The 27,749-nt window shown below is 34.3% G+C and overlaps 1 protein-coding gene and 1 pseudogene across 1 annotated transcript; both read left to right on the forward strand.

The window, feature by feature from the left end:
* Positions 1–11,128: 11,128 nt before the first annotated feature.
* Positions 11,129–13,502, forward strand: LOC101397146 (NKG2-A/NKG2-B type II integral membrane protein-like; annotated as a pseudogene).
* A 2,460-nt stretch (positions 13,503–15,962) lies between these two features.
* On the forward strand, positions 15,963–23,085 carry LOC101396880 (NKG2-A/NKG2-B type II integral membrane protein-like). The gene is made up of 6 exons (XM_087441986.1): positions 15,963–16,260; positions 16,659–16,757; positions 17,258–17,311; positions 17,846–17,997; positions 21,172–21,275; positions 21,509–23,085. The coding sequence occupies exons 1-6, from the start codon at positions 16,074–16,076 to the stop codon at positions 21,627–21,629; spliced, it is 717 nt and encodes a 238-aa protein (XP_087298112.1). The 5' UTR covers positions 15,963–16,073; the 3' UTR covers positions 21,630–23,085.
* The last annotated feature ends 4,664 nt before the right edge of the window (positions 23,086–27,749 follow it).

Consider the following 27,749-nt stretch of genomic DNA (forward strand, 5'->3'; position numbering starts at 1 on the left):
GAAGATTGGCAAAGATGTTAACTTAGGGCGAAACTTCTCCTGCAAAAAAAAAAAAAAAATGATGGGTAAACATGATATCTGAGACTACATAATTTTCTTTTTTGTGAATACTTTCTAGATAAATCATTTTAGACTAATTACACAGTTAAGCCAATTGGTTAAAAATAAAATGATCAGTCAGATTATTATTTCTCTCTCCAATGATGTAATGGAAATAATCTCCTTGATGCCATAAACATATTTCTTAACTTTATTAATATAGAAAATTAAAAACTTATGGAGTGAAAATCAAGCTAACAACAATAAATAATTCAGGCTTTTTCTCAAAACAGCAAAACATTTGCTAATCTTTTTCCTAATGAAAAAACATATCATTCACTCAGAGAAAATTGTTTGTGTTGGCTTTTCTGTTCTTTTTTATTGATGAATTCCAGGTTTTTAATACCCCAAACTTTCACCAATTAATAGTCTGACCTCAATCATATTTCTCAGAATGCAACAGCAATGGCATTGGGCACAAAGCTGTTAAAAATTGCACTTAATAGTGACATAAAACATATTACAGAATTTTCTGCTGCAGCTTTTATATTTAGTACGACTGCATACCAATTGCATTATTGTGCATTATTTTTTTAAGTTTTTGGGGGGTGAGAATATTTAAGTTCTACCCTCTTGGTAAATTTCAATTATAAACAATACAGTGTTATCAGCTATAGTCATCATGTTATACATGAGATCCTCAGACTTTATTTATTTAATAAGTGAAAGTTTGTACCCTTTGCCCAACATTTCCCTATTTTCTCGACCCGTTAGACACTGGCAACCACTTTTCTACTGTTTCTATGAGTTTGGTTTTATTTTGTTCCACATATAACTGATACATGCAGTGTTTGTCTTTCTCTGTCTATCTTCTCACTTAGCACAATGGCCTCGATTTCATCCTTCTCACAGTGAAAGGATTTCCTCTTTCTCATGGCTGAATAATAATCCATTGTATATATACCATGTTTTCTAAATCCATTTGTCCATTGATAGACACTTAGGTTGTTTCCATACCTTGGTTATTGTGAATCATGCTGCAGTGAACATGAGAATACAGATATCTCTTCGAGATAATGGTGTCATTTCCTTTGGACATACATCCAGAAGTGGGATTGCTAGATCATATGGTACTTGTTAACTGTTAACTGCATGGGTTAACTGTTAACTGTATGGGTGGTCAAGTCTGTCTACTGATATCTTTTAGAGTATTAAAACAATTTCTCAGGGGCACTTGCCAATGGACAAACTAAATGACACACTACAAGCTCATAGTCTCCTGTATTCCGGAAATGTATGATTAAATAAACTGTCTTCAAAATAGCCCAAGTGTAAGAATTTTCTGTTCAACTTTAAGTGACACCTTGAGGAGAATCTACTTTGTCCATTATTTCTTCACTCTGAGGCTCCACAGGGCAGTCTGTGATGACCAGAGATATGGTTTGTTTACAAGAGTAACCTGGTCTCCCACTAGAGGATGTACAACTCTCTGGCTGACAGAAGGTATGTGATGCTACTCTCCTGTCTCTCTACTAGCCCATCTTATTTAGTGGGAGATTACAAGTGCTACATGTGCTGCAACAATTAATATGCAAGCAAATAAAAAATAATACTGCTATCTTTGTACAATACAGAGTAAAAAAATAAGTATAAAACATGAAAAATGTTCAAGGATTCCTTAAAATATTCCAATCCTTGTCTGTGGAGAATGCATACACATGTGCATAATTGGGCTTGTGTATCAATATAGCCAGCCCTGGTTGTTTAGTGGTTAAGATTCGGTGTCATCATCCCTGTGGACCAGGTTCATTTCCCAGTCAAAGAACCACACCAACAGTCTGTCAGTTGTCATAAAGCGGCAACTGTGCATTGCTGTGATGCTAAAAGCTAAGCCATCGTATTTCAAATACCAGTCGGGTCACCCATAGTGGTCAGGTTTCAGTAGAGCTTCCATATTAGCAGACTAGGATGTTAGAGCTGGCACCCACTTCCAAAAAATTGGCCATGGAAACCCTATGAATAGCAGTGGAGCATTGTCTGAATATAGCACTGGAAAATGAGAGAATGGCACAAAAAGACTGGGCAGGGTTCCAATCTGTTGTACACAGTGTTGTTTGGAGTGGGAATTAACTCGATGGCACTAATAACAACAAAATCAATACAACTTAAAGTGAAATCCCTTAAGCATCGTGACAATGAACTGTTAATTTTGGATTTTGTAATAAACACAGATGTAATTATATATATATATTATTTTATATTTATCCTACCCTTTAAAAATAGATTTTTAAATTGAATTCATCAAATCACAAATGTCAAACATGATTCTGTATACACTCCTTTGATTAAATATAAGCAGTTTGATTGTTAATATAAATCAGGATGACGTAGCTTTCATAAAATGCTAATTTGAACTTAATTATGAAAAGTGAAAAGATGTTTTTAAGAATTGAACAAAAGGTTGCAAAAAAAGATACACCACACTGAAAAGAGACTCCTGTTTAATGACGTTACATTTTCTACGGATATAAATCAGAAATAAAACAATGGCAATTGTGATAAAATAATTTCTAAAATAACTAACATATTACTGAGACCTTATAAATACCAATTGAGTGTTAATTGTTTTACATTCATTATATCATACGTATTTTTCTTCTCATTTTAGAATACTAAACCGACTTGCTAGAACTACATAACTTTTTAAAGGTCATACATTGTACATTTCAAAACCAGAATGTATTCTTAATCTCACTGACGACAAAGCTCATTGACTGAATTATTAAATTACATTATCTGAATTATTATAGTTGCTGACACAATTAAAGCTACCTTCACTCACTGTGACAGTCTTAGAATCTTCCTGGGAGTTTGCACCAACAGTACTCTTCCACACATGACCTACACTGTTACTTCTCATTTTATGGTTTCATATCTTTGCCATTAAATCAACTGTCAATTATTTGTATAGAATAAGTATTTTTTAGAAATCTTTTTATATTAGTTTTCATTATATATTATGTTTTGGATAACTGTAGTGAGTCATGCAACACTTTTCAAAGTATAACATATTTCATTAGAATTTTAATCATTTCTCAGAACCACACAATTTTTCAAAAGAAACTGTCATTTGACAACACCTCATTCCCTCTTAATCAATAAATGTAATTCACTAAATAAAAGTAATTTAGTAGAGAAAATTGCTGTATATCTTAACACTACTATTCTCCCAACTTCATAACACTCAATGTTCAACCATTAATGGCTTTAAGAATTTTCATAAAAATTGTTGCATTTTCTTTCCAATGCATCATTTTAATTTTAACACAGTTATTCTAATAGTGTTAAAATGTTTCTGTGGGTCAGCATCATGGTGAAGTGAGTTGTTCCCTTTGTCTTTCCTCTGTAAGTTACAACCAGTAGGACATCCACTGATCAACAAAGGCCTCTCTGCCCAGCACACCAGGATGCCTGACAAATCCATGTATCTATACATCTGAAGGTGGGTGGTCTAGATATTCTGGAGGCATGGGAATCAGGAGAGCAGGGTGTCAGCTCCCGAGACCAGAGATTCCAGGATCTGAGGTAACTCCCATGAAGGGAGCTCCCAAATCCAGGCAGCCCATGCTGTCAGAGGCACCGGAATCACTGTAAGCCCGTGACTGGAGACTCCAGGAACTGCGATGAAACCTGTGACCGAGTGCCCTCTCTCTCCCCCAGCAGCAGTATCTCAAACACCAGCCCTTCCAGTAGGAGGGGTAGCATGCAAGATTCAGATGCCCCTAATGCAGTGGCAGCATTGCACATGACCTGAGGTTGCAAAGAACACACCAGCACCTGAAACCAGGGACTGCAGGAACAGCAGTGACACTACTGGCTCATCCCCTCTACCTCCCCCAACAGTGGTGGGTGGTTCCCAAGACCTGAAGCTTCAGGAAATGCACTGGTGCCTGAAACCTAGCACCCTCCCTCTCCCTGGCAGCAGCATCTCTGACAGTGGTCCTTCCAGCAGTGGTGCCTGCATCTGAGATATGGATATCCCTTGCAATGGCAGCAGTGCTGGCATGCTTTGTGGAGGCACTCATGGCTCAGCCCCTACCCCTCCCACAGAAAAGCTAAGTGGCACCTTTGACCTAAGCTTTCAGGAAATTCAGAGAAGCCCATGACCCAGCCACCTCCCACTTCCATGACAGCAGTACATCCTACAGAGGGCCTTCCAGCAGCAGGGCCTGCATACAAGACCTCTGGCCCCAGCAGTGGTGGTGACACTCATGAATCCAGCACCACCCACAGTGGCAATGCCAGCACCCCCAGATAACCTAGGAGCAGCAGTGCAGGTGGCACATGTGGTGCCAGTGACTGAGCCAATGGAAAGTGTGCAGAGAGCCAAGTTACAGCAATAACAGAGCCCACAATTCCAGTCCCCATAGCTGCAGAGTCACCCCCACCCATATGAGCAGAACCTGCAGACTCAACAAACCCAAATGTGGCAGAGGTGCTTGTGACCCCAGCTCCAGCCCCAACCTTCCCTTCCCAATCACCACAGTAGGGGAACACATGACGCAGGCAACCCTGAAGGCAGCAGAGGTGCTCCAGCATGGTGAATGCAGTGGCAATGTCCATGTCTGCGGCAACTTCATGGGCAGCAGGGCACCAGCAACCTCATAGGCAGAAACAGTATAAAGTGGGTGCTGAAAAAGACACTCGAAGAGGCAGTGGAGGGTGAAAAGCACAGGATCTCAAATACAACCAGAAGAGCTGAGAATCAAAATAAACAAAACCTTACACAAATAAGAAAGGTGTTTGTTACCACAAAAGCACTGACAGAGGAACAACTCATCAAGCACCATGAAGAACAACAGTAGCATGATAGTACAAAAAGAAGGTGACAAATTTCCAGAAACCAAACTCGACGTTATGGAAGTTTGCGATCTGACAGAGAATTCAAAATAGCTGTCATGAAAGATCTCACTGAGTTATTGGAAAACTCAGAAAGACGGTTCAATGAGCTAAGGAATAAAATTAATGAGTAGAAGGAATACTTCACCAAAGAGGTTGAAACTCTGAAAAATTAAAAAACCAAATAGAAATTATGGAGCTGAAGAAAACATTAAAAGAGAGTAAAGATAAAGTAGAAAGAATTGGAAATAGAGAAGACCATATGGAAGACAGAATTAGTGAGCTTGAAGATGGAAAACTAGAAATAATTCAGTTGGAAGAAAAGAGAGACTAAAAAAGAAAAAAAAAAAAACGGAAAAAAATTATATGAGAAACAGTTGACTAAATTAGGAAAAGCGACATAAGGATAACGGGTACCCCAGAAGGAGAAGAGAGAGAGAAAGGAGCAGAGAGCTTATTCAAAGAAATAATAGCTCAGAACTTCCCAAACTTGGGGAAGGAACTGGATTTACAAACACATGAAGCTAATAGAACACATAATTATCTCAAAACAAAAAGATGTTCTCCCAGGCACATTATCTTCAAACTGCCAAAAGTAAATGACAAAGAAAGAATACAAAAGGTTGCGAGACAGAAGAAAATAACTTACAAAGGAACCCCCATTAGGCCATCAGTGGATTTCTCAACAGGAACTCTACAGGCTGGGAGAGAGTGGAATGATATATTCAAAATATTAAAAGGTAAAAACTATCAGCCAAGAATACTCTATCCAACAAAGTTATCCTTCAGATGTAAAGGAGAAATAGAAGCTTTCCCAGACAAACAAAAGCTGAGGGAGTTCATTGCCAGTAGCCTTGCCTTACAAGAAATGTTGAAAGGTACCCTCTTATCAGAAACAAAAGTGAAAGATTTACAAAGCTTTGAGCAAGATGATAAATAGACAGAGAATCAGGAAACTGCAACTCTATATCAGAATACGTTAGTAAACACTTAATTATAACATAAAAGCTAAAGGGAAAGAAAGCAATGAAAATGGCTATAACTACTTCAATTTGGTAATGACACAGAAAAGAATAATTGGTAACAACAAAGACATAGAAGGGGAAGAGGAAAAGGATGGATTCTGCATAGGCAAATAGAGATAAGATGGTATCAGCAGAAAAAGGACAATCTCATCTATGAGCTCTTTCATACAGACCTCACGATAACCATATAACAAAAACTAAGAGCAGATCACAAAACATAAAAAAAGAGGAAACTGAGAAATACACCATAGAAAAGCACCAAACTGAAATGGTAGACAGAAACACAAGGGAAAAGAAACAATGGAAATATAGAATAACCAGAAAACAAAACATAAAATGGCAGTATTAATCTGTCATATATCAACATTCACTGCAAATGGAAATGGATTGAATTTATCAATCAAAAGGCACAGAGTGGCTGAATGGATTAAAAAACACGACCCCAAAATATGCCACCTCCAGGAGACTCATGTCATCTGTAAAGACAAACGTAGGCTCCGAGTGAAGGGATGGAAGATTATACTCCAAGCAAATGGCAACCAAAAGAAAGTGGATGTCACTGTACTTATATGAGAAAAAATAGACTTTAAGTCAAAAAAGGTAACAAGAGACAAAGATGGGCATTATGTAATGATAAATTGGACATTCCACAAGAAAACATCATACTTATTAATATATATGCACTTAACAGAGGATTACCAAAGTATATAAAGCAACTATTAAGAGACCTAAAGGGAGAAATTGACAGAAATACATTAATAGCAAGAGAATTTAATACCCCACTAGCACAAATTGGTAGGTCATCAGGACAGAAAGTCAAGAAGGAAAAATTGGCCTTAAATGGAACACAAGACCAGATGGACTTAAAAGATACATATAGAACATTCCATACAAAAAGCAACAGAATACCCATTCTTCTCAAATGCACATGGAAAACTCTCAAATATAAACCATATCTTGAGAAACAAAATAAGTCTCCATAAATTTAAGAAGATTGAAGACATATGAAGCATCTTTTTTAACCACAATGGTATGAAACTAGAAATCAACTACAATAAGAAAGCTGGAAAAGTCACAAATATGAGGAGACTAAACAACATGCCACTGAACAATTGGATCAATGAAGAATGAAAGGAGAAATACAAAAAAATACCTGGAGAAAAAAGAAAATGAAAATACAATATACTAAAACCTATGGGAAAGAGTGGTAGTAAGAGGAAAGTATATAAGAATGCAAGTTTACCTTAAGAAACAAGAAAAATTTCAAATAAAGAGTCTAATAAAACACTTAAAAGAACTAGAAAAGGAAGAACAAAGGAAGCCTGAAGTCGGCAGAAGGAAGGAAATAATAAAACAGAGTGGAAATGATGAAATAGATACTAAAGAGACAATAGAAAAGATCAGTGAAATTAAGAGATGGTTCTTTCAAAAGATAAATAAAATTGACAAATCCTTAGCTACACTCACTAAGAAAAAAGAGAATGGGCTCAAATAAAATCAAAAATGGGAGAGGAGTGATTACAGTGGATACCACAGATATATAAAGAATTATAAGAGATTACTATGAAAAGCTATACACTAACCAATTGGATAACCTACAAGAAACGGACAAATTCTTAGAATCACACAACCTCTCAAAACTGAATCAACGAACAGAGAATCTAAATAAATCAATCACAAGTAAAGAGATTGCAAAAGTAGTCAAAAACCTCCCAAAAAACAGAATTCTGAACCAGATGTCTTCTCCGGTGAATTCTATCAAATATTCAAAGAAGATTTAATTCTATCCTTCTCAAACTCTTCCAAAAAATTGAAGACAATGGGATGCTTCCTAACTCCTTTTACAAGGGCAACATTACCCAGAAACCTATACCAGACAAGGACAACACAAAAATGGAAAATTACAGGCCAATATCGCTGATGAATATAGATTCAAAAATCCTCAATAAAATATTAGGAAATCAAATACAATGATACATTAAAAGGATCATGCACCATGATCAAGTGGGATGGTTCAACCTTTGCAAAGCAATCAATGTGATACACCATATTAACAAAATAAAGAATAAAAATCACATGATCATCTCAATACATGTAGGGAAACCATTTCACAATATTCAAAATCCATTTATGATAAAAACTCTCAAATAAATGGATGTAGAAGGAAAGTCTCTTAACATAATAGAGGATGTATACAGCAAACCCACAGCTAACATCATACTCAACAGTGAAAACCTGAAAGCTATTCCTCTAAGAACAGGAACAAGACAAGGATGCCCACTCTCACCACTCTTATTCAATATGGCACTGGAAGTCCCAGCAGAGCAAAAAGAAATAAAAGTTATCCAAATTGGAAAGAAAGAAGTAAAACTATCACTGTTTGCAGATGACATGATTCCATATATAGAGAAGCCTAAAGAATCCACCATAAACTATTAGATAATTAACAAATACAGTAAAGTTGCAAGATACAAAAATCAACATACACAAATCAGTTGCATTTCTGTATACTAACAATTAACTAGCAGAAAGAGAAATCAAGATACATTCCAATTTACAATCACAACAAAAAGAATAAAATACCTAAGAATAAATTCAACTAAGGAAGTGAAAGACATGTACTCTGAAAATTATAAGACATTGTTGAAAGAAATTGAAGAAGACATAAAGAAATGGAAAGATATTCCATACTCATGGATTGTAAGAATTAACATAGTTAAAATGCCCATATTAACTAAAGCAATTTAAAGATTCAATTCAATCTCAATCATTATCCCAACAACTTTTTTAGTGGAAATAGAGCAAACAATCTTAAAATTTATGGAACAACAAAACACCCAAATAGCCAAAGATATCCTGAGAAAGAAGAACAAAGCTGGAGGTATCACATTCTCTGATTTCAAAGTATACTACAAAGCTATATTAATCAAAACAGCATGGTATTGGCAGAAAAAAAGACATACATATCAATGGATCATAACCAATGCCAAGAAATAAACCCACACATCCATGGACAGCTAATTTTTGACAAAGGAGCCTAGAACATCCAATGAAGAAAGGAAAGTATCTTCAATAAATGATGTTGGGAAAAGTGGACATCCACATGCAAAAAAAAATATAAACCATTATATTAGACCATACACAAGAATTAACTTAAGACTTGAATGTAAGACCTGAAAACAAAAACCCTAGAAGAAAACATAGGCAGTGTGCTCCTTAGCATCAGTCTTAGTCATATCTTTTTGAATATCATGGCCTACCAGAGAAGGGAAACAAAAGAAAAAAATCAACAAATGGGACTACACTAAACTAAAAACTTTTGCATGGCAAAGGAAACCTCAACAACAACAAAAGACAACCTACCAATTGCGAAAAGATATTTGCAAATCTAATATCCATTAAGAGTTCAACATCCAATTATATAAAGAACTTATACAGCTCAACACCAAAAAAACAAACAACCTGACCAAAATATGGACAGAGGATATGAACAAACATTTTTCAAAAGAAGAGATACAGATGGCCAACAGGCACAAGAAAAGATGTTCACATCACTTATTATTAGGGAAATGAAAATCAAATCACAAAGGCTATTATTAAAAAGACAAACAATACCAAGTGTTGGAGAGGATGTGGAGAGAAGGGAACTCTTGTATACTGCTGCTGAGAATGTAAACTGGTGCATCCACTATGGCAAACAGTAGGGAGGTCTGTCAAAAAACTAAAAATAGAACTACCATATGATCCAGTATTCTACTTTTGGGTATCTATCCAAAGAACACAGAAACACTAATTCAAAAAGATGCAGTCACTCCTAGGTTCATTGCAGCGTTATTCACAATAGCCAAGACCTGGAGCAACCTAAGTGCCCATCAATGGATGAATGGATAAAGAAGATGTGGTATATATACATATATAAATGGAATAGTATTTAGTATTAAAAAAGATGAAATCTTGCCATTTGTGACAACAGGGATGAAGCTTAAGGGTATTATGCTAAGCTAAATACCTTAGCGAAGCTAAGCTACAGAAAAAGACAATTACTGTATTACTTCACTGATATGTGCAAGATAAACAAACACATAGCTGCAGAGACCAGATTGGTGGTTACCAGAGGGGAAGGGAGTGGGAGGAGGGCAAAACGGGTAAGGGCACATGTGTAAGTTGACAAATGGCAACTAAACTTTTGGTGGTGAACACGACGCAGTCGATACAAAAGTCGAAATACAATGATGGACACCTGAAATTTATTTAATGTTATTAACCAATGTGATCTCAATAAAAAACTTTATTAACTAAAAAAAGAAGATAGATTGTGGGGGCCGGACCAGTGGTGTAGTGGTTGGGCTTGTGCGCTCCACTTCGGTGGCCCAGTGTTTGCATGTTCAGATGTCGGGCAGAGATCTATCCACTGCTTATCAAGCCATGCTGTGGCAGGCGTCCCAAAAATAAAGTAGAGGAGGATGGGCACAGATATTAGGCCAGGGCCAATCTTCCTCAGCAAAAAGAGGAGGATTGCCAACAGATGTTAGCTCAGGGCTAATCTTCCTCACCAAAAGGGAAAAAAAAGAAAATATAAAGAAATCATAGATATTACTTATAAATTACTAAAGTAGTTGAACAATCCTCAATGTTATGAGTTATCTGTGTAGGCAATTTTCATAAATAAAACTTCAAAATGCAAAAAAAATAAGAAAAGAAAAAATATTTCTGTGGAACCTGACTCTAAATTAACAATGAAGTTATTTTTGAGGAACACCATTCCCTACTAATTTATTGCTTTTCAGTGCTCCAACTCATAACATTGTATCAAACATAGACTATCACTTTTAAAACTACTTATTCTATTGTGAAACACTTATTTAAGGCTCTAAGGAAATTAGAATCAGATTTTTTACATTGCTCAATGGCAAAATGAGTACTATTTCTCATCTCACACTCCACTCGGTTTGACTATACCAGGGATATTGTCATTATATTTAGTAACATAATAATATTAATGTTACTAAATATAATATTATATTTATATAATATATATTATTAATATATATTTAAACTAAAATAGGTTAATAAATAATAACCATTTATTAACTACTTATCATAGAGCTACGTATAACTACTTAGTTTTCGTAAAGCATCATCTCTGACATTATTCAGCTACAGAGATGAAGAACCAAAAAGTAACCTATGCAGAACTGAATCTGATTAAGGACTCAAGAAGACAGCAAATGAAACCTAAGGACACTAAAGCTCCATTTCAGTAACTGAACAGGAAATAACTTACATGGAATTAAACCTTCAAAATGCTTCTTAGGATCTCCAATAGAATGACAAGAACTAACACTGTATGTGTAAAGCATTTAATAATCACACAGGATAACTGTTCTAGGAAATGCAGCTGGGGTGCAGAGGTGTGAGGAAAGAGTAGAAAATAAGCTCACATATTTTTCATTTGTGAGAATCAGAGCTTGAAGTTGAAATCCAGTATTCTAATATGAAATCTGCAGACTAATTTTATTCAGACATTTTTTTTATTTTGCATTATATGACCAACAACTCATGGAGCATTGTATTTAGTGAAAATGAAATAGTATATTCTGAGAGAAAGATTATAATGGCAGATATGGGGTCCAAGTTTATATACATGTTTCCCTGTGTATGTGGGTTCTCTTGTACGTAAACTTTGTAAACAATTGCCTCCATCTCTCCTTCCTCGGGGTTTCCATTTCTCTCCCTCCACATTTACCATCACCTGAAGGGAAGTTCATTGCTGGAATTCTGGGAATCATCTATCTTGTCTTAATGTACATTGTAGTAAAAATGGTAGTCTTTAGTCCCTGTAAATAAATTTTTGAAAGATTAGAAGGTAACAATGCCTCTAAACATTTCATAATACTATGGAATAGAACTCTCATCTTAATGTGCACATTTACACTAATATGGAATGGTTATTCAGAATTTGTCAAAAATATAAATAACAGGATGATTATAGATAGTATTTACACATATTCAGATTTCTTAATTCAAAAGACGTGTTTTGGGTGACTGAAAGATATCATTGAGAAACAAATTAATTCTTGAGATCAGGTAAACCAAATGCTCTAAGAGATGTTGAAGTTTGGTCCTTTAAGCCTTTGAAATATTTTCCCCCCAAATCTTAATCACTTTATTAACTTTTCTTGGTAAAATCAATTTTATTGTAGATTGTTCTAATCCTAAACAATACACCAAATTTCAAACTAAGAAAGTAAAATTACTATGATTTACTTAGATCAATATTAATTTTTTATAAGGATTACTTTAGTTTTTTCTAGATACAGTAATACCAGAACAGAATAATTCCTCGCTGATAACAAGGATCCAGAAACGTACATTATAAGTTTCAAAGTTCTGGTGTTAGTATACTATTTATTTTGTCTCTATCTTAGGCTAGGCATAAATGATGATAGATTTTTGGGCAGAACATAAATTATAAACTCAGGCAATAAATGTTCATGAGTAATGATTGTAGGAGAGTGTCCTTCTTACACAACAATATGAAGAAATATTCATTTAAAATCACCATACCCATTGTTGCTGATTGGCTCCAATTTCCTACTGTTATAATATGATAAGAGATAACATTACTATTCTAAAAAAGTGCTTTCATTCATTGACTTTCAGGACATGTATAGAGTGGATATTTTTGTTTGTGTGTTTGCTTTCTACGGGCACATAAATTAGGTGATGAAAGGCTGACCCTTCTCTGTAAAGGTCCATGAGTGTGTTTGCTTTATATGTACCAGCCCGTGAGGGTGCATAGCTATGTTATAAACATATATGTTTCTATCTATGCAAATGTGTAAATTAATTTCAATTTTTTAAATTCAAATTTTAGGGGGATAACAATTCATAATCTTTTGTTAGTATACAGTTGTCATTGTTCGAAGGAGTGGTTAACATATTCCAACAACTGCTATTACATTAGTATTGAAAGAAAAGCATGGAATGAGAGTTTGATGGCTTGTGCTTGTAAGAATTCTAACGTGCTTTATATAGAGAGTGAAGAAGAAATGGTAAGATATGAAGTATTTCATATGTTTTATTAAAGGCTTATTTCAGTCAATATTATATTTGTAGAATTCATACATATTTTTGTACATATTTGTAGTTTATTTTAAAGTCTGTTACTATTTCACTGTTTGAACTTATGGTATTTTATTTATATTTTTATACCACTAATGACCATTGGTAATATCCAGCTCTTGCTTTTCATAGAAAACCATGTTTCTGTTAATGTTTTTTTTCTAAAATAAACTTTGCCACACACATGTACCATGGGTTGTAATTAGTATTTTGGTGGTGAACATGATGTAATCTATGCAGAAATAGAAGTACAATGATGTACACCTGAAATTTTTACAATGTTATTAACCCATGTTACTGCAATAAACAAAAAATTTAAAAAAAATAAAATTAAATTAAATTAAAAAAAGAAGAAATGAATATCCTTAGGAATAATAAACATTTCCTCCTTTCTTGATACAGGATGAAGAATGATGAAAAGAATTCCATTTGCTACACCTAGGTCGTTTAAATTAAAGTTTTGTTTGTTTTGATGTTCATGTATCGTTTAGCTTGTGTTTTAAAAGTCTACTTTCCCCTCTCCATTTTTTGGTTAAGTGAAATTTTTAAAAAATACCTTTTTTTTACCATCTACATAGTTAGACATGGGCTTTAGTCAGTTACAACAAATATTTCTACTAAAATACAGACAACTAGTTATGATTGGAGGATGAATAAATGATAATATAATAAGTACTTATTTAATAGTTCAATCTCTGGCATGATCATATAGTTCAATGTTGTTTAATGTTTTATCCTTCTCAGAGACATTTAGAATTTAGAATTTTTTCCATGGTAATAGAGCTGACGTAATAAGGGTATACAGGAAAAAAGTATGTAATGCCAGAATTTAGCAACTTGTCTGAGAGTAAGACTTAAACTATCTACACAAGGCCTAAGTTTCCAGTGTTTGTGATTGAGATTAGCATAACGTGCTCAAGTCTGTCCTCCTATATCTTTTAAAATATGAAGACAATTTTTCAGAGGCACTTGTCAATGGACAAACCAAATGATACACTACAAACCCCAGTCTCCTATATTTTGGAGGTGTGTGATAAGAAAAACTGCCTTCAAAATAGCCCAAGTGTAATAATTTCCTGTGTCACATTAATGAGAAATCTGCTTTTTCCACTATTGCTTCACTCTGAGCCTTCACAGGGCAGTCTGTGAAGACCACAGATGTTGTTTGTTTACAAGAGTAACCTGACCTCCCACTAGAGGATGAAACACTTTCTGGACAACAGAAGGTATGTGTGGCTATTCTCCTGTCTGCTAGTCCATTTCCTTTAGTGGGAGATTACAAAGGCTGGATATGCCACTGAGGTACGATTTATATACAATCAAATCAAAGAGAACATTAGTATCTTTATCTCAGGGTATAAAAAAGCATAAAAGATGAAATATGTTGGAGGAGTTCTTAAATTATTCAAATTCTTGCCTATGGAGAGTTAAAGTGCGTACACATGCATAATTGTGTTTGTAAAATGATAAAATTTAAAGTGAAATACAAAAACCATGATGACAATGAACAGTTAACTTGGGATTTTGTAATCAACATAGATAGATTATATACATTTTGCATTTAGCCCAGCCTTTAAAAATTGATTCAAAATGAATTCATCACATCATGAAGGTGGAATGTAACTCCTCATACAGGTGCCTGGATGAAATAAAGTAGTTTGACTTTTAATAAAAATCATGTTGGGGTGGGTTTCATAAAATGCTAATTTAAACTTAACTCTAAACAAAAAACTTTAAAAAACTGAAGAAAACATTGCAAAAAAGACATAACATACTGATAAAGAGACATCTATCTAATGAATTACTTTACTGGTTTAACTAATAGGAATTGGAAATAACCCCATGGCAATTGTGTTAAAATAATAGTTAAAATAACTAACATATTATGGAGAATTTATAAAGCCCAGATTGAGTATTAAGTGTTTTACATGCATTCTATATTACATATTTTTACTCTCGCTTTAGATTAGTAAAACTAGGTTGCTAGATCGATACTAAGTAACTTTTTAAAGGTCACACATTATCAGTTTCAAAGCCAGAATTAATTCCAGATCTGACAGCAGAGCTCATTGACTGAATTAATAAATTATATTATCTGATTTATTACAATTGGTTGCCCAACTAAAGCTACCCTCACTGACTTTGACAGCCATAGGACCTTTCTGGAAATTTGAAACAAAAGTGTTGTTCCATAAATTATCTACACTCCTCTTTATCATTTTATGGTTTCACATCTTTGCCATTGAATCAATTTCCCATGACTTGTGTTAAATAAGTATTTAAAAAAAATTTTAATTGTTTTGTTTTCATTATTTCTTAGGTTTTGAATAAGTTTAGTGTGTCATACAAGACTTTTCAACATAAAAATATTTCTTTAAATTTTAATGATTTTTCAGATCTCCACTATCATTCAAAGTAAAAGATCATTTGATAACACTTCATCCCCTTTAATAAGTAAATGTAAGTTTCTAAATCAAACTAATTTAGTGTAGGAAATTACTATAAATGCTAACACTACTATTCCCCCAACTTGAGAACACTCTTTTTCAACCATGAATGGATTTTAAAATTGTCATAAAACTTGGTGCACCATTTTTTTCTAATATGGCATTTTAATTTGAACCCAGTTATTCTAATAGTGTTAAAATGTTTCTGTGGAATCTGACTAAACTTAGAAAGACATTATTCTTTATGAACTCCTTTATTCCTCAGTAATTTATCGCTTTACATTTCTCTAACCAATAATCTTGTGTCAAACATAGGAAATCATTTCAAAAACTACTTATTCCATCATGAAACATGTTAAAGCTGTAAGAAAATTAGAACCACACTTTTACATTGTTCAACTGCAAAATGAGTACTATTACTCACCTCAACTCCACCCATTCAGCTGTACTAGGCATCTTGTTGTTATATAAACCATCTATTAAACACTCAAGTACAGTTTTCATAGAGCACAGTCCTTGACATCACTCAGCTGCAGAGATGAATAATCAAAGCATAACCTATGCAGAGCTGAATCTGGTTAAGGTCTCAAAGAAACAGCAAATGAAATCTAAGGGCACTAAAAGCTCCATTTCAGTAACTGAGGAGGAAATAACCTATGCTGAATTAAACCTTCCAAATGCCTCTCAGGATCTTCAAGGGAATGACAGGAACCACCACGGCAAAGGTAAAACTTTTAATAGACACACAAACAGTATCACTGTTCTAGATTGTGCAGCTGAGGCACAGAGGTACGGGGAAAGAGTAGGGAATAAGCTCACCTATTTTTCATTTGTGAAGATCAGAGCTTGAAGTCGGAATATGGTATTCTAACATGAAATCTGAGGACTAATTTCATTCAGCCATTGTTAAGATTTGTGGTCTTTGACTAACAACTCAAGGAGCACTATATTTACTGAAAATGCAATGGTATATTCTGAGACAAAGATTGCAATGGTAGATAGGGGTTGGTGGTTCAAGTTTATGTATATGATTCCCTGTGCATGTCGGTTCTCTTATATGGAAACTATCTAAACAACTGTCTCCATCTCTCCTTTCTCAGTGTTTCCATTTCTCTCCCTGTAGGTTTACCATCACCTCCAGGGAAGCTCATTGCTGGGATCCTGGGACTCATCTGCCTTGTCCTGCTCTGCAGTGTGGTAACAATGATAGCTGTTATTCCCTGTAAGTAGATTTTTGAAAGATTATACGGGGACTTTTTACTTTAATGATCATCAGTGCCTCTAAACATTTCATAATATTATGGACTAGAATTCTCATTTTAATGTATGCTTTTAGACTAGATATGGAATGGTTATTCTGAATTTATCAAAAGTATAAATAAGAGAATGATTGTAGAAAGTATTACATATATATGTATTCTGATTTCATAACTCAAAGACATACTTTAGGAGACTAAAAGACTTTATTGAGAAAGCAAACTAATTCTTGAGGTTGGTTAAACCCAATATTGTAAAAGATGGTGAAGTCTGGTCCTTTAGGGTTTTGAAATATTTTTCTCCCAGTCTTTATTACCTTATTAATTTTTCATATAATAGTATTTTTCCAGATTATTCTCACTCTAAACAATACACCAAATTTCAAAGTAAGAAATTTAAATTGTGATTTAATTGGATAATATTAATTTTTATACAAATTACTTTTTTTAATACTAATTTTTCTAGCTACTGTACCTCTGGAGCAGAACGATTCATCCCTGATAACAAGGAATCAGAAAGGTATATAACAATTTTCAAAGTTCTGATATTAGTATCATTTTTATTTTGTCTCAATCTTAGGCTAGTTAAAAATGATAATAGATTTTTGGGGATACAATGAATTAAAATTGAGTAATAAATGTTCATAAATAATGATTAGAGGAGATTATTCTTCTTATGCAACAATATGAAGAAAAATCATTTAAAATCACCATACCCATTGGTGTATGGCTCAAATTTCCTACTGATAAGAGATAAATAATTTTAATATTCTAAAATAGTGGTTTCATTTGTTGATTTTCAGGACATATACAGGGTGGATATTTTTCTTTGTGTATTTGCTTTCTATGGGCACATAAATTAGGAGATGAGAGGCTGACCCTTCTCTGTAACTGTGTATATGACTGTTTTTTTTTTTGTTTTATGTGTACCAACTTGTGAGGTTGCATAGATATGTTATGTACATATATGTTTATACCTATGCAAGTCTGTAAGTTAATTTCCATTTTTTAGAACTCAAATTGCTTTGGATAACAATTCATAATCTTTCTTCAGCATATCATTGTGGTCGTTGTCCAAAGGAGTGGATAACATATTCCAACAATTGCTATTACATTAGTATTGAAAGAAAAGCATGGAATGAGAGTTTGACGGACTGTGCTTCTAAGAACTCTAACCTGCTTTATATAGATAATGAAGAAGAAATGGTAAGATTTTCAATGTTACTAAAATTTTATTAAAAGCTTATTTTGATCAATATTATATTTGTAGAATTCATCCATATTTTTGTATGTATTTTTAGTTTTTATTTTAAAGTATGTGGTTATTCCATTGTTTGACTTTATTTATATTTTTATATCACTAATGCACATTTGATAATTTCCAGTTCTTGCTTTTCATAGAAAACCACATTTCTATAAATGCTTTTTCTCCTAAAATAAACTTTTCTATTTAGTTATACCATACATCAAGGAAACTAAACATATCATGATTGTGCAGGTTGATCACAAATTAAAAAGACCTATGTGATTACAAATCAGGTCATGAAATAGAAGTTTCCAGCCCCCAGCAGCCCACCTCTGAGTGTACTCTCATCATTTCTCCTCCCTCCTCACTTAACCACTATTCTGATTTTTAATATTATAAATCATCATTGAAAATTTTTGAACTTTATATTATACAACATTCAGTATGATTTTTATATGTCTTCTTCACTCTCGTATTTTTGCAATTCATCCAATTTTTGCATTTATCTGTTGTTTGTTAATTTTAACCTCTGTATTATATGAATTTGACATTTTTTAATCTATTCTACAGAGCAAGCATTTAGTAGCTTTTTAATATGTGGGTATTATAAATAATTATTTTATGAAAATCCTTGTGTACATATTATATTGCATTTTTATAATTTATATATGACATATAAATATGTCATATACAATAAATTATATTTACATAATATGATACTTGTAAAATATAACAATTTATAAATATTATTATATTATTATAATTGCATTTATGTATAATTATAATGTATTGTCCTCTATGCGTCAGAATGAAATTGCAGGGTCATAAATATATGTCTATATCAAATTTACTAAATTATCTCAACATTTTCCTAGTCTTGTGTGAATACATATTTTATCCAATAGTGCCTTGATCCAAAACTTAGTACTCAGGAATTTTAATATTGTAGGTTCTGATTGTTATATAACAGTATCATTATGACATTAATAGACATTTTACTGAGTACTATTTGATTGAACATATTTTTCTGAGCTCTTAATCATTAAGATATTCTCCTTTGGGAAGTGCCTGTTCATGTCTCTAGTTCTGTCTACCCTTTCTCCTACATGATGTCTGTCATTTACCTTCCTAGATGTTTTTGTTATATTTTGGATATGAGCTCTTTTTTGATTTTATGAGATGCAAATAACTTTTTTGACTCTGTGACTTACATTTTTACTCTCATATTGGAATCTATTAATGACAAGAATTTATTCATGTTATTAGTGTCCAATTTATCATTTTGGGCATTAGTGATTATTTTGGACCTATTTCAGAAATTAGTCAAAGCTCATGAATATAATCTTCTATATTACTCTCTAGGTTTTATCTTTTTTCTTTAATTTTTAACTTTTACATTTAGGTCTATAATCCATTGGATTTATTTTTTGTGATGCTGTATTTGTGATGCTGTGAGATGGAAGTGAAGTTTATACTCTTCTACATCATTGCCTAATTTATGGAGCATAGTTTATAGGAAAGATGATTTTTTCTTCATAAATAGATTTTCATATATGTATGAAATTATATATACACACATATATGCTCTAATCTGCTTTATATGGATAATATATATTATATATTATCTTTGTATTGAGGATAATATGTATATAAAATCACAGTCTATCCAGTCTATCATAGTCTACAGAAATTTGAGTGAAATGGAGAAGGCTTACCTTCCTTTATGTCCCTTACTGTATCTATTTAAAATATAATTGTCTTATATGTTTCATCTACATAAATTGAGAATCACATGTTATAATATTGCTTCAACTTCTAATTTTGCTTCAACTATCAATTTGGAAAACACAAGAGGAAAAGGAAAGTCTATCCTATGTAATGATATTTTTATTCCTTCTTTTGTTCTCTCTTCCTTCCTGAATATCCAAGATTTAATTTCTGCTTAGACGATTCCCATTAGCTATTCTTTTAGCATGGACCTGATGGTGCCACATTTTCTTAGTTTTCTTTTATCTGAGAATGTCTTGATTTCCCCTTAATTCCTGAGTGATACTTGCACTGGATTTTTCTGTGGATTTTGGTTGGAATAAGACAGTTAAGAGTCTAAAAGTTTTCTGCTTCTCTAGCCTGCCCCTTTTCTGGTCCTTTGACTGGAGAGAAAAGACTTTTCTTGGGACTGTTGTCTGTAGCCATTGGTGTTCTGGTTTGCCTGCTTCTCCAGCATCCAGTCTGAGATACATGAGGTTAAAGAAATTCCAGGGAGCTCAGCACCGTACAACCCCTCAGCTCCCAGGTCCCAGTTCCGGCAGCTTTCTCAGCTTTCAGAATCTTCTTTCCTTGTCTTATGTACAATGCCCACTGCTCTGAGCTGTATTTAGTGGGAGGAATAGGGAAAAGTACTATCCACTCTCTCTTTCCGGGAGTACTATCCAGCAAAAGTGCTACCCCTAAAAAGTTCATCCATTCCATATTTCCAGAACAGGAAGTCCCATGTGTAGTAGTTTTAATTTAATTTTCCTAAGGCTAAAATTATTGAGCGTCCTTTCATGTACTTGTTTGCCATCTGTATATGTTTTTTGGTGAAATATGCTCCATAGTTTTTGTTATTTATTTTGAGAGTTTTTTTTTTTTTTGAGGAAGACTGGCCCTGAGGTAAGATCTGTTGCCAATCTTCCTCCTTTTTTTCCCCGAAGCCCCAGTAGGTAGCTGTATGTCGTAGTTGTGCATCCTTCTAGTTGCTCCATGTGAGATGCCGCCTCAGCGTGGCTTGATGAGCGGTGCCTAGGTCCGCACCCGGGATCCGAACCAGCAAACCCCAGGCTGCCAAAGCAGAGCAGGCAAAAGCAACTGCTGTGCCACCAGGCCTGCCCCGTGAGAGTTCTTTATACACACTGGAAGTTAGCCTTTCATCACTGGGCTGGCACTGTGGCCCAGTGATTAAGTTCGGCAGCCTGGATTCAGTTCCCGGGTGTGGGCCTACCCCACTTGTCAATGGCCATGCTGTGGTGGCAACCCAAATACCAAATTGAGGAACATCAGCACAGATGCTAGCTCAGGGCGCATCTTCTCCAACAAAAATAATAATAATAATAATAATAATTTATTTCACTTCTAATAAAATTTCTTTTCCATAGAATGTTTTGAATTCCTTCAGCGTTTTGTCATGGGTTGGACTCTTCCATAGAAGCAATACTAATTCATGGGTCTGGCCAAACGGCTCAACTTTTTCTTCCAAACAGTAAGTTACTTGAGAGCTCTTCTATTTTACGCCTTGAAGAAATTAATCTTAGAAGGAAAAAAGCAATATATGAACAATTGTACAAACATAGTTATTTAACTGTTTCCATAGAAAAAAATATATGGGAACTATGCAGATTTAGATATAAAACTCGTAGTCTAAATATTGTATTTATTTATCAAAATATTATTATATATTACTAAAATAAATGATATATTATCTATGTATTTCAGGTTCTCAATATCTTCAGAGGGAGATAAGAATTGTGCATTCTTGTATTTTCCTGAAAACAGACTGTCTTCTGAATCCTGTTTAGAAACAAAAAGATATGTTTGTAAGCACCAGGCACTTTAGCTGAACTATATTTGGTATAATGCTACTCTCACCGTCTATAAAAACCATATTTGTCATTTTTTCAAAAGCCAACTACTTTTTAAGATACTATTTTTTAGAGTGGTTTTAGGTTCAAAGCAAAATTAAGAGGAAGGTACAGAAATTTCCCATAGGCCCCTTGTCCTCACACATGCATAGCCTCCCCTATTATCAACATCACTCACGAGAATGGACATTTGTTACCAAGGATGACTCCACATTGATGTATCATAATCACCTAAAGTCCACAGTTTGTCTAAGGCTTCACCTTTTGTGTTGTAGAATTATTTTTAAATCTTTGTATCTGTTAATTTTTAAAATATATACCCAGGTACATATTATATATTTTTTAAATTTTTGTTATTTATTAAAACAAATGATATATAAATCTCAAAACATAATATCAAGAACTGTTATTTCTAAGGCTTGATAAGCTGAATAATTCCACTCATATTTTCAAATTAATTCATTTGTCCTAGCCCTTGAAGGTGTTGAAAATGCGTATTCAACAACCCAAAGTAGTAAAGTGCATAAGTCAGAGTTGAGCCAGGAGACGGAAACCAGGAGAAGTTTGATGTAAAGAATTATTAACTATTTGTAGGGGATAGCCTAGTAAGAGGGAGTAAAAGAAAATTACATAAACTGCCTTAGGGTTAAAGGAGAGTACCCAAAGAAGGAATCACTTTGCAGCCAGGTCTACTCACTGAGGTTGGGTTTCAGACATCACTGAAGACACTGTGGCTGCAGACAGCTTCCTGGCAGTCATGTTCACTGGGTGGCCCTGGGACAGAGTGGTTCCTCAGTCAGTGGGTGAGGATGGATCTCAGGCTGTGACTGGGAAGCAGGAAGACCTCCCTACCAGAGTATCAGCAAGCCGAGGCTGGAGGGCAAGGAACTATGACTGGGACTGGACACAAAACTTGCTGGAGAGGGAATACCACAGGACTTCCTGCACTCAAGCAGCTGGAAACAGCACCATAGTAGCCAAAGGAGAGAAAACACCTTGAAACCAGGAAGAAGAGCCCCTTCTCCTGCAGTGTCTCTCCAGTGCCTTTTACTGACGAAAGAGCATGTGAGCCTACAAGGAAGAAAAGTTTACAGGATCTAGCTCCATTATCTCAGAACAGGGCAATGAGTGTTAGATTTGGAGCTGAGAGTAATAAATTGTTAATTGGCACTCAAGGTTACTATGCAAAACAACAAGCTTGTTGTATAAGAACCATTTGGATCTGCCCCACCTCCTCCGAGAAGGAACCTATTGGTATGTTCTGAATCTATTTTTGTCTAGCATTATCAATGATTAGATTTATTTTTGGTGGAGGTTGGCATTTTCGTTTGGTAATAATTGGTGTCCGCTGATATTTTTTACATGTCTGTCTTTTTCCTCCACTGGATATCAGATATTTTGGAAGGTATCTTGTTTTACTGAATTTTCTATCTCTCCCCTTTTGTCACTGCTTATTATCATGTTTAAAAAATACTTTCATGGAAAAAATAAAATGTTAATGAAGAAAACAAGAATAAGTGGATAAAAATATTTGTGTGGGTCAAACTACTAGTTATTGACAGAATTTGAGATAAACTTTAGTAACTTGACAATGATTCAGAGATATTTCTACCTAATTCAATTACAAGAGGGAGAAAGCTTTCACTTGATTACTATTTAAAAAATAAATTAATATTTCGTACACATTTATCTCTTTTAATATATACATATTCTTTATACTCTCTATATTTATTCCTTGTATTCATGTAGAGAAAATATATGACTATTCTAAATTAATGTCATATAACATGCTAATGGTAGATGTAACTAATTGCTAAAGTTGTGTTAAAAACCCAAGACAGCACCGACATTTAAAAATAAGAAGTTATTTCTCATTAAGCCATTTGTGGTTTGGCTGGGTTTCAGTTGAGGTAGCCTGGGCATAAATGGCTTTGGCTTTAGACCACAGATTCAGGTCATATCTTTTTTTAATATATTTTATTCTCAGAACAATGGGCTACTTGGTACATGACATTCTATAGCAGAGATTAGCAGCTCTGAGAGGAGCAAGCAGAAATGTGCTGCTTAATTCCTGGGCTCAGAACTCATAGCTGTCACTTCCCATTTACATGGTATTGTCAAAAGAAGTCACATGGCCAAACTTATTAATTTTCTGCAAAGTATATGCTTTCGCATAGTGGTCAGAAAGAGGAAATGTAGATTCACTGATAAATAAGCTAATCCACCATCATAGCCATAGCAATATTTTTCTCATTATGTTTCATGAGATAGGTAAGTTTATTCTTAAAAGAAAAATATTGGAAAACAGAAAAAAAGATAACACTTTTTTGACTTCCCAGCTAGGTATTTGTTTCCTCTGTGCCAAAAATTCTGGTGAAGTGGTTTTGTATAGTGGTAAATATCATCATATAGATCTTTCACCAAGATCCTTGATCCATATACAAATGAGGAGTGAGCAGTGTGGCGTCAAGTTTAAGGACATGGAAATTAAACCAGGTCATTTGAGTATAAATTGTACATGCACCCTATTAGCCCTGTGACTTAGTTTTGTAAATGTGCTGGCTGCATTTCTGCTCTTGTGAACTATGAGACAATGGATCTTATTCATAGCGTTACTTGAAGAATATATGAAAAGCACTTGAAAAACATCTCCTGGCACATAAGTATTCATTAAATATCTGTTATTTTTATTTAATAACTTTATGCTTCAGTTCTATCACTTGTGACATGATTACCATAATTGTAGCACTTAATCGGTCTGCTCTTAGGAATAAATCACATAATGCTTAAAGATCCCTAAAATAAAGCCTAACTATATTAAGTGTTTGCTATGTGTGATCTTTTTTACATTTTACTTCCCTAAATATTTAATGAAGTCTGATTTCCAAGAGGACTCAAGCTCCAAAACTTTGTCTTCCTTTGTTCACCTATCAAATCTCTATTATTTCAATGAGCTAGTTTTAGCCAGGCATAAAAAAATACGTCGGATTTAACCAATTAAATCATATATATCAAAGACATTTTCATTTTAAAGTAGGCTTTTAACAAATGCAATACATGTCATATGTGGACAATAAGGAAACTAGTTTTTTACTGGGCATGCATTCCCATTGTTGAAATCAAGTTGCAACTACACTTCTTTCTCTTATTCGTCAAGAACTCCAACCTCCTGCCCAATGTGGTTTTTTACACGTATGTAAAGGCTATCTTTTTTGGAATTGAAGAAATTTCCAAAGAAATTGTTAAGTTTTGGTGAGACAGCCTTTAATGGTTCCTAGATTTGAGACCAGATGAAAGTTTTACAGGCACAAAAAAGGTGCCTAAAGTTTCATATGTGTGCGGAGTAAGGCATGGGAATTACTTGGTACAGTGAGCTTAGGTCATAGCCCCGAAACGACCTGATATATATATATGGAACAACATTAGGGGGATGCTAAACAAGGGTAAGTTTAGAATAGAAATTCATAAAGAAGTTAGATCACAATGGTAGTGTTATTTGCGTCTAACTTTCTGAGAATGTACCACCTTCGGTGTGGAAAATACTGGGCTTCTTATTCTGAACTCCAGAATTAAACAGTATCATTTCAGTACTAATATCAAAGAAAGATGGTGGCCCTTTAAAGTTTACTATATATTGGAGCAGAGCAGAATGTGTGTTCTTTGCAGGCAGCCAGTTCCAAAGAGAATGCAGGAAGGATTGATTTGTGTATGTCCAATCTTGTGTTCCAAATTTACTAATCTGAAAATTCTATTTTCCAGTGATTAATGAGTGTAAAGTTATGGATAAACATTATCATTTAATGTGTCCTTCTGCTCTAAATTTTATGTCTCCTCCTTTAATTACAACCATTGTTTTTTGTGCCTTCTCCTAAGACAACATGCAAAAATTTAAGTTTTTTCCCCCCAAAGGCTCTGAATTGGATAAAGACCATATACTTAAATGAGCCCAATGCCCTTCTGTACCATTATACTTTTCTGTTCTATTTCACATTCTCTTCCAAATTATATATGTCAGCATTATCCAAGATTCCCTATCAGACATTCTGGAATAAAATTCAATAACAACATAAAGGTACTGCAATAGTAAATGCATAAATACATGCAAATGATAAAATGCCAGCATCAGAGAGAAACCTCAAAATTTAATAGGCACTATCGAGATTCCCATAGGTAAAACAAAGATCTCTTTCAAATTAAGATAAAAAGATATTTAAATTTAAAGGAATTTGTGTTCTGCTTTTGGTTTGGCTAAATAAGCTCCTACTGGACTCCACTACTGATAACAATTATAAACTCTGAACAAAGGACACACACACAGACACACACACACACACACACACACACACACCCCTCTCTTAAGATTGGGGGGAATAATGCAAAAAGTTTTCGAAAGACAGTTCAGATTTCCGAAAAGGAAATGTCACAGAGAGTTACCTGTTTTTACCACTTGTAACCTGAAAGTAGACCAAATTCAACTCCATTAATTTGACTAAAACTCCAATAAAAATCTTGCAGTATTTGCTATCTAAAAAAACAGAGGACAGAGTTCAAGACAACCACAGCTGCTGGAAAATTGTGGTGGAATTCCATAAAGGGGAGAGCCAGAGAGTGGCAATAAAAAATTTGGTGTATAAACTCTGCCCCAAATCCTGGCTGACACCAAAACAATCCTTGTGTGAAAAAAACTCAACCTAGACATAAATTAGAAAACTAAAATGAGATTTGAGCTGCCAGCCAAGAGAAAATTTTCAGTACTAGTCTAGCTAACCTAATTGCCTTCTAAAAAATAACATCAACACTCTTCAGAAAAATATAACTGAATCCAGAGTGCTCACAAGAGAGTCAATATTTAAAGTAATTTAACATATAAAAAACAGAAAAATGTGACCTGTCTCAAGAGAAATGACAACTCCTCCGTGTCTTCCTTATACTGTCTTTTCACAGCTTTTGAATAGTCTAGTCTTTGCGAGCATTTATTTCAGAGATATTGTATGTGCATATATTTATATATTTGTTATATATAAGATGGTGCTCAGGGCAAGTTACCCCAGGAAACACCACTCTGGTATACGGATTATTTCGAGCTGAAGACAATAAAGACTCAGAAAACTCAGGAAGAATATTTGAGTTTCCCCACCCAAACTGCCTAAAGAATTTAAAACAAAAGATCTGTTTCAGGAAGGAGTTATTATCATGATGGCTGTAATGATAACGTAAAAGAGATGTTAAAAACACTAAGCCCCATCTTCAAAAAATCACTCTCCCTGGCCACATTATATATAGATGACCCTGAAAAGAATTGTCAAACAAACATTTGCATTTCTATCTCCATGTGAATTGTCTTCTTGCCCTCTGGAGTCCCAGACTGCTACCCACCCCCAACACCTTCCTCACCTTTAGCTACAATACTTAAGCAAGCAGCTTAGAGAGAGGGACGAGTTGCTCATTTCTGAGTTTCTCCCATGTATACATGTTATTAAACTTGGTATTATTTTCTCCTGCTAACGTGTCTTGTTGATTATTTGGCCAGCCATAAGAACCTTACGGGAAAGGGCAGAGGGGGATTCTCCCCTCTCCCCACATATATATCGTTATTTCTTTATATTTCTGAGATATTTACATATATAAGAAATATATTTTTTCACTTTTGTTATATTCTTCTAGTGTTCTATTTGTTCCACTTGCATACTTAAATTAATCAGGCTAGCTGAATTTGTAACTGTTAAATTCAGTTTAATGGCTGTTCTATACTAATTTTCCTGGTGAGAGGATTATATACCTTTGCCCTGTTGAATTCAAATTGGACACTTCAGTGATGAAATACTAAGAGGCAGTTCATGGTTTTCTGTAGCTTTTTTCTCTCTGACACATGACCAGCAATGTTCCACCATAAAACTGTCCAGGAGTGAAGGTGATGTGGGTGAGGGGTTCTGTGGCATAAGTAAAAATTAAGCTCTCTTACTGCAGATATCAATGTGTGTTGATGTAAGCCTCCAATATTTTGGGATTGTTACTGCAGGATAATCTCGCCTCTCTTCACTGATATAATAGTTTTGAGTGCTTTGTTTTTTATTTCTTTTTGATTCCTGGCCAAG

Source organism: Ceratotherium simum, chromosome 17 (assembly GCF_057802395.1).
Source record: "Ceratotherium simum simum isolate JZ-2026a chromosome 17, ASM5780239v1, whole genome shotgun sequence".
In the NCBI taxonomy this organism is placed as follows: Eukaryota; Metazoa; Chordata; class Mammalia; order Perissodactyla; family Rhinocerotidae; genus Ceratotherium; species Ceratotherium simum.

Excerpts from the sequence above, each read along its gene's own strand:
- LOC101396880 (XM_087441986.1), top strand. The coding sequence starts at position 16,074 with ATGAATAATCAAAGCATAACCTATGCAGAGCTGAATCTGGTTAAGGTC. Across the intron at positions 16,758-17,257 it reads AATGATAGCTGTTATTCCCT|CTACTGTACCTCTGGAGCAG; the intron begins GTAAGTAGATTT and ends TAATTTTTCTAG. Across the intron at positions 21,276-21,508 it reads TCAACTTTTTCTTCCAAACA|GTTCTCAATATCTTCAGAGG; the intron begins GTAAGTTACTTG and ends TATGTATTTCAG.